The sequence below is a fragment of the Rhamphochromis sp. 'chilingali' genome (assembly GCF_963969265.1).
Source record: "Rhamphochromis sp. 'chilingali' genome assembly, chromosome: 6".
In the NCBI taxonomy this organism is placed as follows: Eukaryota; Metazoa; Chordata; class Actinopteri; order Cichliformes; family Cichlidae; genus Rhamphochromis; species Rhamphochromis sp. 'chilingali'.
In genome coordinates this window covers 38,441,728-38,455,731 of record NC_137933.1, presented here as the reverse complement: position 1 = coordinate 38,455,731, position 14,004 = coordinate 38,441,728, and the positions used below count along the sequence as shown (strand labels likewise).

General features: G+C 38.1%; 1 protein-coding gene across 1 annotated transcript; it reads left to right on the top strand.

Moving 5' to 3' along the window:
* The first annotated feature begins 2,381 nt into the window (after positions 1-2,381).
* On the top strand, positions 2,382-13,532 carry LOC308398074 (adhesion G-protein coupled receptor G1-like). The gene is made up of 12 exons (XM_080884469.1): positions 2,382-2,497; positions 2,830-2,881; positions 4,518-4,605; positions 4,748-4,876; positions 7,488-7,628; positions 7,706-7,760; positions 7,839-7,930; positions 8,721-8,839; positions 12,312-12,592; positions 12,771-12,864; positions 12,960-13,288; positions 13,375-13,532. The coding sequence occupies exons 1-12, from the start codon at positions 2,440-2,442 to the stop codon at positions 13,497-13,499; spliced, it is 1,563 nt and encodes a 520-aa protein (XP_080740595.1). The 5' UTR covers positions 2,382-2,439; the 3' UTR covers positions 13,500-13,532.
* Positions 13,533-14,004: the final 472 nt, after the last annotated feature.

Genomic DNA, 14,004 nt, shown 5'->3' with positions numbered 1-14,004 from the left:
CTCTGGTCCTTCCTATAAAGTGGAGTGGTGTTTTTTAAAGTGCAATTTATTGTCTATGTATACTCTGAGGTATTCATAGTCCTCCACAATGGCCATATTGACCCCTGGATTGAAACAGGAGTCAAGGTTTTCCTGGTTTTCCTAAAGTCACAATCAATTCCTTGGTCTTTGCCACATTGACAAAGGAGTCAACCACAGCCCGGTACTATATCAGAGTGGGTAGTAATAATAGAGTGGATAGTAACAATAATAAACATCATCATTATCATCATAATCATAATAATACATTTTATTTATAAAGCACCTTCTAGTGTCGCATGCAGCTGTGGAGTTAGCAGAGGAAGGAACGTAAACAGCCACCAACATTACTTGGGTAAATTCCCTGGGCAAATAATACAGCCGGAGTCCAGCAGTGCACAGTTCAATGTCAGGACAGGAAATCCGTTCTTTGATTGATATGTGGGCAGGGTTGTTGTTGTTAACAAGAATGGCAAACCCCCTTGTTTCTGCTTACCGCTCGCGGCGCTGCAGATATCCTGTTCATAAAAAGATTTTCTGTTCATAAAAAACTATGAAAATTATGAACAGAATCATGACAAAGGGCAGCCCTGGCGGAGTCCAACACCCACCTGAAACAGGTCTAACTTACTTCCAGTGTTACAAACTGAGCTCTATTATTTATATTTTTATATTTGTACAAGGACCGAATGGTCTGTAAAAAGGGGCCAGACGCACCATTCTCCCGAATGGCCTTAATAAAACAACAACTGATAATTCTCTTTCATGTGACCATAGCAGCACAGTCTCCAGCAGACAACTCTCAAACTGATTCAATGCCTGTCATGTCACGTGGTTATATGCTGCCTGTGTGGATATTTCTATCATAACTCAGAACCACAACTTGTTACGTGATCTTTGAGATATTTTGGAAAAAGTAAACGTTGTCATGAATCACCTTCTCCAATGAGGTGTTATTCCTCCCTCTGCCAAGAACATAATGAACATTATTATTTATGAAGTACCAAGCATGATATTATTAACAGCCAAAATATAGTGAAAAAGTACATGTACATTCAAAAAGTACTTTAGTTGCAGTCCAGTGACCCCTGTCAAATAGATAAGAATGTTTATACGACCACATAGTGATAACTCATCAATGTGAGTAATTTATTCAGAATCCATTAAGAAATTCCATACCACATATGTGATAAACAATTTACTGAACTGTGAATTCTGCAAAGCTAAGCTTGAACATTCAAAGAATATTAATATAGATAGGGAAACGAGCATAATAGCTCTGTTGTAATGAAATCATTCTGCAGATGTAACTTTCCTGGTGTGCTCCTCAGTGATGCAGCTTCTAATATTACAGAATTTTATGCATCATTTATTTAAGACTTGAAATGGAGCTTTGCAAAAGTAATCTGTTTTCAGTTTTACATTTGTCAACTTTCTTAACTTCTACATGTTTAAATCTTCTATTTTTTTAATCTTTTCTATGAGGTGTCTTGGGTTTGGCTGGATTGTTGTCATCATATTTTGATTGTTCATCACAAATTGTTCATCAATTTTGAACAAACTGTGAATGTCTTTATTTTCTCGTGGACCAGTTAACCCACAAAACAGAGAAGCAGAGAATACTTTCTTTCCTACCATTACTTCAAATGATAAACCCGGAATACCACAAATCTCTTGCATCCAATACTTCTAATGTCTAAGGTAAGCTTAAAAAAACACTACTAACTGCATTTTTAGAATAAAACATTAACTGAATAGAAATGAAATACTATGTAAAGAGAAATACATCAGTAAGAATAGAGAAATAATATATAGTGCAGACCCGTAACCTTCAAAGATTTAATATTCAAAGATTTGCATCTTATTTTGTGTGCTGCAACCTGTAGAACTGGTGTGGCGCAAGCTCCTGTTTCACTTCCTCAGTAAGCTGTAAGTATCAGTATTTCTTGACCATGGTCCCCTGACCTTTTGTTTTCTACACATGAAAACTGTATGATTTAGAAATGTCCTCCTCTAGATGCCATCTAATGTCAGCCATTCAGTTACAGCACAAATATTTGTATTTGTTTCTAAGTTATTATTTTTTTTACAATACATAAATTATTAGAACTGTCTTCACAGACAGACTCTTAAATGGTTCTACTGTTTTTTCTACACAGTGTACCAGTCTCTATTCTCAGTTAATATTTCTGTGGAAATTTAGAGCAGAAGCTTAAAAGTATTTGATCATTGTGATAGCACTGAACAAAAAACAGCCTGATGTGAGTCATTTCCTCATCTGAGCTGTGAACCACAGATCTGTTAAAGCATGTGATATATGTAGATGTGAAACTCCCCCTCATTCAGCAAACGTCAACCAGACAGAAAAATACCCTCTCAACCTCTTACAGCAGATCTATATCTGTTGATGAGTGAGACGCAATGTGGATTACACTTTTTATCACAACAACCCTCTGTTTTTCTATGTCCCGAGCTGGTGGTGAGTAAACCTACCATGTTATCACTCTTATGTTGAAAGGAGTATACTTGTGAAGTGAATAGCACACTAAATATCTCAAAGTTATGAATCCTTGAAAAAGTAAAATTACCCCAGATTCTTTGTTACCAATAGCTAGTAAGGACTCTAAGTCAACCAGTTTCACAAAACTCCCTACAAGTGTGCTGATTAAACACTTGTAAAAGAACATCTTGTCTCTCATGTGTCTCTGGAGTTAGATGCCACTTAGACGTTTAATCAGCTTCCAATCTTGTTTAAATGTATTCATTATGCTAATTTTGATCTTTCCATTCCTGTGTGTTTTACTTTGACAGACTTCTGTGAAAATGTTCTTGATGAATGCCGAAAAAGTGAATCATGGATAGGGTAATTCAACTTACTGTACATATCACATTCCTGTTTTTGAAAATGTATATAGTTAAATGTTAGATAAATGCTGTCAATACTGGCTAAAATGTTTTCATCTCTACAGTGGCTGCTTTTTGGTGTTTTTACATGGCTTCATCATCAAATAATACTTGTTAGAGTGTTAGTATACAGCCTCTAACATATAAATCACACACTGATACTTGTATGCTGAGAGCAAGACCAGTCTTATCTGAGAGGACAGTGGAGAAATGAGTCACAGATCTATAAACTAGAGCAGGCGTGGGAAACTCCAGGCCTCGAGGGCCGGCGTCCTGCAGGTTTTAGATGTGTCCTTGAACCAACACAGCTGATTTAAATGGCTAAATTAGCTCCTCAACGTGTCCTGAAGTTCTCCAGAGGCCTGGCAAGGAACTAATCATGTGATTCAGGTGTGTTGACCCAAGGTGAGATCTAAAACTTGCGTTACACCGGCCCTCGAGGCCTGGAGTTGCCCACCCCTGAACTAGAGGAACACAGTGTAACACTTTGGAGTAAACATAATTTTGTATTATTGTTTAAGTGTATTGTGTAAGCTGGTGTTTGTTAAACTTAATACAGACTTGATTCATCTAGAAACATTATTTAAATGACAATTCTAACATTTTAGCTGATGCTCATGTTTCTTGATTTAAAGAGCTCAGACGTAGGCAGAAGTGCTGGAGATGGCGTAAATCATAAGACTGCGAACCTCTGTGTCCTCTTTCTCTCACTGTTGACTTTTGTCTGTACTTGTCTTTTTTACTGTACTTTTTATATTGGTTTTTTATTTTTATTTTTGCCTTGTGTTAGCTGCTTTGACAGATTTAGGCAGCTAAAAGTTTTGAGTTAGGTTTAGTAAAAAAATGTGGACTGGGTTAAAATACCACAACTTATGCCTTGTCTTATCATTTCTGCAGCTCATGCATCAAAGAACCAACTGCAGTAACACTGCGGTCTCTGGCATGGCAGCAGCTTTGTCTGAATTTCTCACATTGTTTTCCTGTGAAAGACAACATCATAGTATTTAAAAATGTTCTATGTACCAATGGCTTCATTTAAATATATTTATGTTTATCAAACTATGAGGTTCTTATGTATTAGTAATGGTTAGATGTACGAATCAAGATTAGTTGGTAAAAAATGTAGTTTAGTCACTAGTTTGGGTTAAAATAAGCCTGTTTACTTTGAAAACTAACCGGTTAGACAGTACATTCAAATGTTACGCTGAGGGCTCAAGGTTAAATGTTTATTTTAAACAGGAGTTTATAATCGTTGATGCCAAAGGTAGCAGTGTCCCATTTTGAAATGCCAAAAGACTTAACAAAGCTGTAGAATTTGATATATGATAATATGAACATTATTATTAAATTATTGTCAGAAATTAAAATTAAAGCAGTACAAGAGAATTTATTTTTGTTCAACTCAAGTTCTTGCAGTTTCATTTTTTCTCCTTTAAATGTATATCCATGAACAAATGAAGTAATCAAATAGCAGAGAAAGGTCCAATAATTGATCTTACTTCTCATCTCTTTGCATTAGTTTGTCTTTTTTATCCTCAGTTATATCCCTGTTTGCATGGTTATATATCTGAACTATGTTAAATATCTGTTGGTAGTTGTTATGAGGACAAAATTATGACCTGCAAGCCAAGAGGCCGCTCCATGACAGGCATCAAACAACTCAAAGTAAACTCGCTTCAAGAGGTGAGGTCATTTGGAGCTGAAGTGCTTTTTAGAAGTGAAAAAGTTACTTTTGATCTGAATTTCTGTATTCTTGTATTAATGAACTCTAATTACTGACAATCAACACATTTTTTAAAGTTATGTTTTCGTGTATGCTTTTTAGGTTGATGTGAGACCTACATTTGAACATAGAGTTCAGATCCCATCATCAGCTCTACAAGAAAGCATAGGAAATGTGTCTGAGGTGGATGTCCTGGTGGTGGCCTCTGTAATTAACAGCAGTTATTTTAAGGTTGGTAACGCTAAAAGCAACAGAAAACAAACCTTAATTATTTATCCACAGGAGGTTCAACATTTTCTAATGCTGATGCGTCTTGCATTCCTCCAGCAGAGTCTCTTCACACTCAGCTGTTGCTTATTATGAAAACTGATTAAAAGTTGCTCCTTTAATAAGATGTCCAATTACGTTTCACTGAGGGCCACAATGAGAAGTGTTTGCTTTAATTTGATCTAAAATTAAAGTTTGTCTGATATATCTTACAAATTCCTCAACCAGTCTACAAACAAAGTTAACCTTTATTTCAGTAATGCAATGCATTCTGACTACAGTTCTATAAAAAGCCTGCCATACAGCCAACTCACAACAACATGCTTCACAAGCATGAATCCGAAAGCTTCTGGAGCATTTAGTTTTGTCCATCAACATAATTCTAAAAATCTTACAGAGCCTGTTTCACAGGCCTGAACATAACAATGCAATTTGTCTTTACAGCTCTATCTCTTTGAGATTGAACCTGAAGAAGTGTTCTGGGTTGTATTTTCATTAGTGGCTCAGCTCTCTACCATGAATGTTTCACATGGGTCTAATCGAAGTCTGGACTTAAGATATCCTGCTTGAGATATTTAAACACAACTATATACAAACCATTCATCTTCAAAAATCCTTGTTTGACTGAATTAAAACAATTCTGCAAAGTAGACTGGTGTCACGGCTAATGGAAGGTATGGACTCAAGTGCGGAGCTCTGGATGCAAAGCAGACAGTGCGTTTATTTACAGTGCTCAAATACAGTCTTAAACAAGAAAGAAGTGCGATTCTCCAAAGGTGATTTTCTCCCAATTCCCGAAGGTGGTGCAGGTGAGTCTCTTCAATGAAAATCTGTGTGTGCTTCTCCTCCTGAGTGATAAAGGGAGGGAGGGAGACACACACACACTCACACACAAGCAGGTCATCCGGGGAGGACCGTCTGACTGTGAAAACTAGGACAAATTCCTCCACAGTTATGTAAAAAAATTGTTGACAGTTATTGCAAAATAATAATAATAATAATAATAATAATAATAAAAATAAAAAACTTTATTTATAAAGCACACTGAAAACCAAGGGTATACCAAGGTGCTTAAAAAGTAACATAGAGAATAAAAGAAAGATAATAGAAATAGAAATAGCAAGTACTAAGTATGCAAGCAGATAACTGTCACTGATACATAGAAGAAGAAGCAGATACACAACAAACAAGGAATTAAATGAGCATAAAAGTGCATAATGTAAAATCATAAGTGAAATGTTAACTAGAGAGAAAGGCAAGATTGAATAAGTGGGTTTTTAGTCGTGATTTAAACAGTGCAATAGAATCAGAGGCGCGGAGGTCGAGAGGGAGGGTATTCCACAGTACCGGGGCAGCCAGAGCAAACGCATGGTCACCCTGAGACTCAGCACTAATTTACTAATAGTTTTGAACGTAAGAAGTAATAATTTAAATTGAATACGGTACTTTATGGGCAGCCCGTGCAAGCCGGCTAGAACAGGTGTAATAGAGCAGAATTTCCTTGTACCAGTCAGAAGGTGAGCTGCCGCATAGAGATTAGGTGCAGTTGGTGGAAGCTATATCTCACTACAGCAGACACTTGCTTCTTACTGAGTTTGAACGAGCTATCCAGCAGTACACCCAAGTTACAAATATACCAAAATGCAAAAAATTTTTCATAACACTGTACTTGTGGCACTTCAAACTGCAGCTGCAACTAGCCAACATTTTCAAAAAAAATCTTAAAGTGATGTGGAAATTAGTGGTGCAACGGATCATGGTTGATCCGTAACCCAAACCGATCCCACTCCACGGTTCGGCACGCACGTGATCCGAAAAAGAAGGAAAAAAAGGATGTGTATGGTGCGCGTGGTCAGTCTGTCAAGCGATAGTTATGGCCAGCGTTAGCGGTCCAAGTGGAGGAGCAGAGGAGTTTACGGCATTTAAGCAGCCCTTTGCTGCCCAGTCTGACCGGGCTAAAGCTATTACAAAAGCTACTGGGGTGTTTAGCTGCAGACATTCTGCAAAATAAGGGGTTTAAACTATGATGAACGTGCTTGAGCCACGCTATGATATCCTGTTGCACGTCCACTTCAGTGACAAGATTGTACCCAGGCACGTATGAGCAGGAAAAGTTTAAAGTTATGGCTGAACTGTCCCAGGCATCTTCTGTTGCCCAACTACAAATGGGTGGACCTCCAGGGCAACGGAAAGCTGCGTGACCGTGACCGCTCATTATATCACAGCGGAGTGGTAGATACAAAGCCCTGTACTGCCCTATATTGCACCTTAATTAGTTTTTATACAATTGCATGGAATGAGTCTTGAGTTGAATGTTTTAATAGCCAAAAAATAATTAAATAAGTTAATAAGTAAATGTTAAAATTTTGTCTTTTTTTTCTTTCTTTTTATTGCTGATCTGAAAATTTATCCGATCTGTGACTTAAAACCGTGAGCCAATCTGAACCTTGAGATTTTTAATCCGTTGCACCACTAGTGGAAATGTAACTACAAGACGTCTGCTAGGAATAAAGTTAAAAAAAATTTCCAATTAATCTCACCCTAACATGAATGTTATGTATCATCCTTCTTTCAGCTGAGTCCTCCCGAAAAAAGCAGGAGACTTCTTGGGGGTCTGGAAGTATTTAGGTACTCAGTCATATGTGTGCGGGCAGGAAACCGTGCAGTCAAGAATCTCTCACAACCCATCACGTTAACCTTCAAACACAACAAAGAGGTAAAAAGACAAAAGTGTTGGACGAACATCTGAAATAGAAAATGTAACAACCTGTTTACCGTTAATTTTGATTCCAGGTTGAAAGTGGAACGTGTGTATTTTGGAAGGAAACATCAGCAAAGGATGGAACAGGTAATTTGGAGATGTCAACCTTCAGTTAGTTTGTTTCTAAATAAAATGACTCAGCTACTCAGAATGTTTCCTTTATAGGTTACTGGAGCAATGAAGGCTGTGACACAAATTACACGGCACATGAATTTATTTGCAGCTGCAAACGTCAGAGGTTCTTTGCTTTGCTTGTGGTGAGCTGAAAATCTCTTCCTACGTATCATAAAAGCCTTTGGCAAACACCATGTTTATCTAATAAATGTTTAACAACTGTTACTGTTGATAAACAATTTAAATTAAGGAGCTGTTTCAAATGTATGCTGTACTCTTACTGTGTAAGAACACAACAACAGACAGAGGGAAACACAGAGCTTAATCTGACAAAACGAGACAGGGAGGAAGCAAAACTGGAAACACTGAGCATGGGAGGCGAGACTATCACAGCAAAACGGGAAACAAGAGACATACACAAAGACGCGGACTTAGCACTGTGACGTGGAGACATGACTTACTAGGGAACTAGAAACATGAGACAAAAGTAACTAACCATGGAACACAGAGAAGGCACAGTAGAAGAAAACTAAAGACTAGGAATGATAAATATAACACAAGCAGAAAACGATAAAGAGAACCAAAATTGTGTAAAACATCAAATCAAAGAAAATAACTACAAAAACACAAAACACTTGGTCACAGACCCAGTACGGTAACAAGCACACCTGCCACTCTAAGACACACACACTTAATTTTAAGCTTTGCCAGCACATGGATGACTTCTACAATAATTCACTCATCATATAATTGTGATGAAGGGTGAACCAACCAACACAGTCCCAAGCATTTATTGTTCCGACATGTAAACATCTCGCCATTTTAACATGGGAATGGGGAAATTTAGGTATAGATGCTCCTGTACAGATGTCCATCAAACACGTGAATGTAAATTACATTTCAAAACAACAACTTCATCTTTTTATGTTGCAGAATCCAGGAATATCGGTGACAAAAGCTGATGCCGACAAGCTAAACTACATCACTTACATTGGATCAGGATTCTCCGCCCCCTTCGCACTGATCAGTTTGTTCATCTATATTTATCTACAGTGAGTAGATGTCATATTATTCACATTTAAAACTTTATAGTTTTCAGTTCCCAATTGTGATCAAATAAGAAATTGGAGAAAATAAACAATTTGCAAGTTTATCCACAGTTCCACTTCAGCAGTACATATCCTGATGTACATATCCAGAGTGAACTGCTTTGTCTCACACTGTGAAGTTCCACAGTATTCAGTTGAACAGAGGTAGTATGCTTTATGGTATTTTAGTCAAAGAGATGAAAAATATGTTTTTAAAAACATATTATTATTGGATTTATTTAATCAAAAAGTGTTTTCATTCTAAAGTCAAACCACTGTAACAAAGTCACAGATAGAATCAAAACCACAATCAGAATTTATTAATCCCAGAGGGAAATTGAGTTGTCATAGCAGCAAATATGCAACAAACATCAAGCACTCATATAAAATGAAGTGTAGAGATTGAGATATTTTTAGATAAATATTAAGATAAATATAGAGGTATCAGTATAAATAAATATATATACATTTAAAAGGGACACACATATGTGTGTGCGTGTGTGTAACACGCCCCTAGTGAGAGGGCAGCCAACAGATTATATCTGGTCCTGAAAAAAACAGGTAAATGCTGAGATGGACGACAGGTAGTTTGTTTTCCTCTCTCGCTTCTGTCAGATCTTTAATTATACACATTCATGTGTTCAAAATCGGTTACAAATCGTCTGAATCTCTTTATCTCACATTCCTAAAATCAGAATAAACTTAATGATAATATAAATAATATAAACAAAAATCTAAACAGCCATATCGCTTGTTTGTTACTCAGAGCTACAAATCACACTCTTTTTACCCACACATAGTTTAATAAAACAAACATTCCTGCACTCTACCATATACTAGTGGCTTATCTGTGTAGTCAAAATCTCCACATCAACATTGCAGAGTGACCAGAGTTGTTATTTCTCTAACTTTAGTCAGTTACAGTGGCAGCACATCAAACTGTCTCTGTGAATTCACTAACTCAAATATACGGGAGCGGTGTTGTACTTTTGAGGGAGACTTAAGTTTAAAAAAAGACAAAGCCGAAGGCTACACGCAACTCCAGCATGCGGCGAGCTAAGCTAGGTCCTCCTGTCTTAACCGTAACAGATTTCAAAGACCAAGACAAATACAGATCCCACCGAGACAAACTAATCGTCAGGTTTTACTTTTACTTGGCATGTTAATTACGTGGACCACATTAAATTTTTCAGTTCAATTAAATTTTATTTATATAGCGCCAAATCACAAGTGCAGTCGTCTCAAGGTGCTTAATATTGTACAGTAGATCGTACAATAATAGATACAGAGAAAAACCCAACAATCATATGACCCCCTATGAGCAAGCACTTTGGCGACAGTGGGAAGGAAAAACTCCCTTTTAACAGGAAGAAACCTCAGACAGAACCAGGCTCAGAGAGGGGCGGGGCCATCTGCTGCGACCGGTTGGGGTGAGAGAAGGAAGACAGGATAAATACATGCTGTGGAAGAGAGCCAGAGATTAATAACAAGTATGATTCAGAGCAGAGAGGTGTATTAACACATAGTGAGTGGGAAAGTGACTGAAAAAGAAACACTCAATGCATCATGGGAATCCCCCGGCAGCCTGCATCTATTGCAGCATAACTAAGGGAGGATTCAGGGTCACCTGGTCCAGCCCTAACTATATGCTTTAGCAAAAAGGAAAGTTTGAAGTCTAATCTTAAAAGTAGAGATAGTGTCTGTCTCCCGAATCCAAACTGGAAGCTGGTTCCACAGAAGAGGGGCCTGAAAACTGAAGGCTCTCCCTCCCATTCTACTTTTAAATACTCTAGGAACAACAAGTAGGCCTGCAGTGTGAGAGCGGAGTGCTCTAATGGGGTGAAATGGTACTACAAGGTATTTAAAATAAGATGGGGCCTGATTATTTAGGACCTTGTATGTGAGGAGCAGGATTTTGAATTTAATTCTGGATTTAACAGGAAGCCAATGAAGGGAAGCCAAAACAGGAGAAATCTGCTCTCTCTTTCTAGTCCCTGTCAGGACTCTTACTGCAGCATTTTGGATTAACTGAAGGCTTGTCAGGGAGTTTTTAGGACAATAAGGCCACAGTAAGGAATAAGGTCCACATGTGGCCTTATTACTTACTAAACTGAATAAAATAATTAAATGATGAGACGGCCTCTGCTAGATCTGATGAAGAGCAGTAGCATTACACTAAACCATCTCACTAGGGCGGAGGTGCCCCCTTGTGGTGCAACTTGGGATCTCAGAACATGTTGGCTCTCCAACAAAAATCACAAAATTAAGGCCCTTGTGTAACAAAACTACACCTGAAAACAATGTACAAAAATTAAATCACATAATATGGCCATACACATTATAGTGTTCCTTGTGCAAATATATGTCATGGAAGAATGAAGTTATGTTGTGAAAGATCAGATATATTTCACAAGTATAACCAGTTTAGTTATGCTGTGACAAAGTCGGTGGAACACAAAACCAGTTCGTCATAACTGATCACATTTCTTCTGAAAGTCTAGCAGCCCACAGTCATGGGGGAAAAATGTTTAATAAATTGATCATTATCAAGCTGTGGGTATTAATCTGCTTATATTTGCCATTCGATGGGAGAGAGCAGCTCAGTGTGGTTTGTGGCAAAAACCTCTAAGGACACAAATACTGTGAGACCCTACTGTGCTGCTTATGAACTAAAGGGTAAAACTTTTACTACAGATATTTTTACTAAGTTTCGTCAGGGTGGCCTATATAAAGAAATGTCTCTATATCTGAGCATTTATAACAGTTTCCTTTAACAGTTGTCTCTGCAAAGACTGATGAGCGTGTGAGGTTGCAGAGATTGCATCACAAAAGCTCAGTTGCTGCTTACATTTTGGGAACTATTTTTTTTCAACATGTTGATACTGGTATAAACAAAATGTAGTCACTTCCCCAGAGACATCTTCTGTCAAGTAGCCTCAAAGAAACACTGCTACGAGGGCCTGGAAATGCCATAAAAAAAACCCTGAACATTAAGAAAACAAACTCAATAATATTAATGGTTAAAAACATGTGCTTGTGAATGAAATTTGTAAAGTAATTAATTAAAGAAATGTTGTGTACATTAATATATCTGCCTGAGAGTGATTTTGTCATGTTTGTCTTTGTAATTTGTTTGTTTAATGAATTTGTTGATTTTCCCATTTCAGTTCAACCCATATTCTGTTACATTTCTAACATTATATGATGCAAATGAGGCGACTGCTACTCAAAGTGTGGTATTAAGTGAACTTTGTGGCTACATCTAGTTAAGAGACCATTAGAGAAGTGAGGCTACAGCCTCATGGCCTTTCTTACATATTGTTTTATCTGCTGCATTAGTGTGGAGTTATTACCATCATCTCACATCTAAAAAGGCAAGATAATATCCACTATCTCCACAGTTGGCAACAAGAGAATAATTTTGTTTCTCTTGTAGTCGGCGGTATCCTGAGAAATCCATAAGTCTGCACATGCAGCTAACAGTGGCGATGTTCTGCCTCCATCTCACCTTCCTGCTGTCCAGCCTCCTGGCCCAACTACTGAAGGAAAAAGAGGACAGCTCATCTTGCCTGGTACTGGGTCTGGTTTTACACTGGTCCCTGCTGGCCACCCTGACCTGGAGTGCTCTGGAGGGGTTCCACCTCTACCTTCTGCTCATCCGGGTCTTTAACATCTATGTGAGGAGGTACCTGCTCAAACTCAGCCTGATTGGATGGGGTGAGTGTCGTTTAGGTGGGACGCTGCTCTGCAATACACTGTCACAAATCTTTAAATGAAAGTGGATTGTGTTGAAGTGTTGCAGCAGCATTGAGAAGTAGAGAAACAGTGATAATAATGCCTCACGCTGTCCTAAAGAACATTCAGCTGACATTAATTCTGTCTTCCATGTTTGCAGGTTTTCCTACACTGGTTGCAGCTGTTTGTGGGATTTCACGTGTTTATGGCAAATACACTCTGAAATACAGCAACAGCAATTTAACACAACACATGTAAGAAACTATCTTTGATATCACTTAATATTAGAGTGAGCCAGGAGATTTTATTTCTAAGCAAACCCATTTTTTATGTCTTTAATAATGAGCAGGTGCTGGATAAGCGGCAAGTCTGAACAAAAGCTCCTCGTAGTCAGCTACATCACTACCGTGGCTTTTCCTTTCTTCGTGGTTGTGTTCAATGCCTGCATGCTGGGGCTGGTGGTGTTTAAGATTTGGGAACTAAGAAGGGGTGATAGAAGCTTTGGAAGCAGCAGTGACTGGAAGAAGATAAACAAAGAGAGAAAGAAGAGGTTATGGAAGGACTGTGTCACAGTGCTGGGCCTCAGCTGTGTGCTTGGGTTACCTTGGGGGTTAGCCAGCACTACATACGTTTCACTCGCTGGGATCTACATATTCACCGTATTGAACTCCCTTCAAGGTTAGTATGCGATCATCATGTCAAGGATTAACTGGACTTTGATCATTTAATAGAAGAACTGACAAACTATGTCTTTCTCTTCACAGGTCTATTTATTTTCCTGTGGTCTGTGGCGATGGCCTGGTCAAAATCTCAACCTGAAAATAACTCATCAATCAGAGACTCTTCCTCTCAGAAAATGATGACTACTAGTTTCAACAGCAGAAACTGAAAAGACTAATGCATTATCCATGACCTATATTAGGTGTTGTGCTTCTATTGATATGTAGTTCAGTATAACTAACAATTAAAAATATATACACATTTAGATGTGTTATTTCTTCCTTTTTGTGCAAATACTATGTAGAAATTTTGAAGAAAATTCTTGTGATTTTCTGTTTCCTCTTTCAAGCAAATATCAATAACTTGACTGTAATGAGTGGCTCTTTGAGTTGACTTCCTATCAGTTGGAAGCAGTGCAGTTATTCTACTCTGACCTCTGGCAACAACAAGGCATTTTCTTCCAGAGAACTGATGCTCTCTGGATATTTTTTCCAGCTTATTCTCTGGAAACTGCAGAGAACTTAGTGTTGGAAAATGCCAGTAGATCACCAGTTTCTGAAATACTCAGGCACCAATGAGCACACCATGCTCACACCTCCGTTCTGTTTCTCCATCTAGTTTTTGTGGTTAGCGTGTGGGTTCAAGGCCAAGCCTCGGAAGGGGTGATTTGGGAG

Bases quoted from the DNA above. Each gene is read 5' to 3' on its own strand.
- LOC308398074 (XM_080884469.1), top strand. From the start codon at position 2,440: ATGTGGATTACACTTTTTATCACAACAACCCTCTGTTTTTCTATGTCC. The intron at 4,877-7,487 runs GTTGGTAACGCT...TCCTTCTTTCAG, and splicing joins TTAACAGCAGTTATTTTAAG to CTGAGTCCTCCCGAAAAAAG. The intron at 8,840-12,311 runs GTGAGTAGATGT...TTTCTCTTGTAG, and splicing joins TTCATCTATATTTATCTACA to TCGGCGGTATCCTGAGAAAT.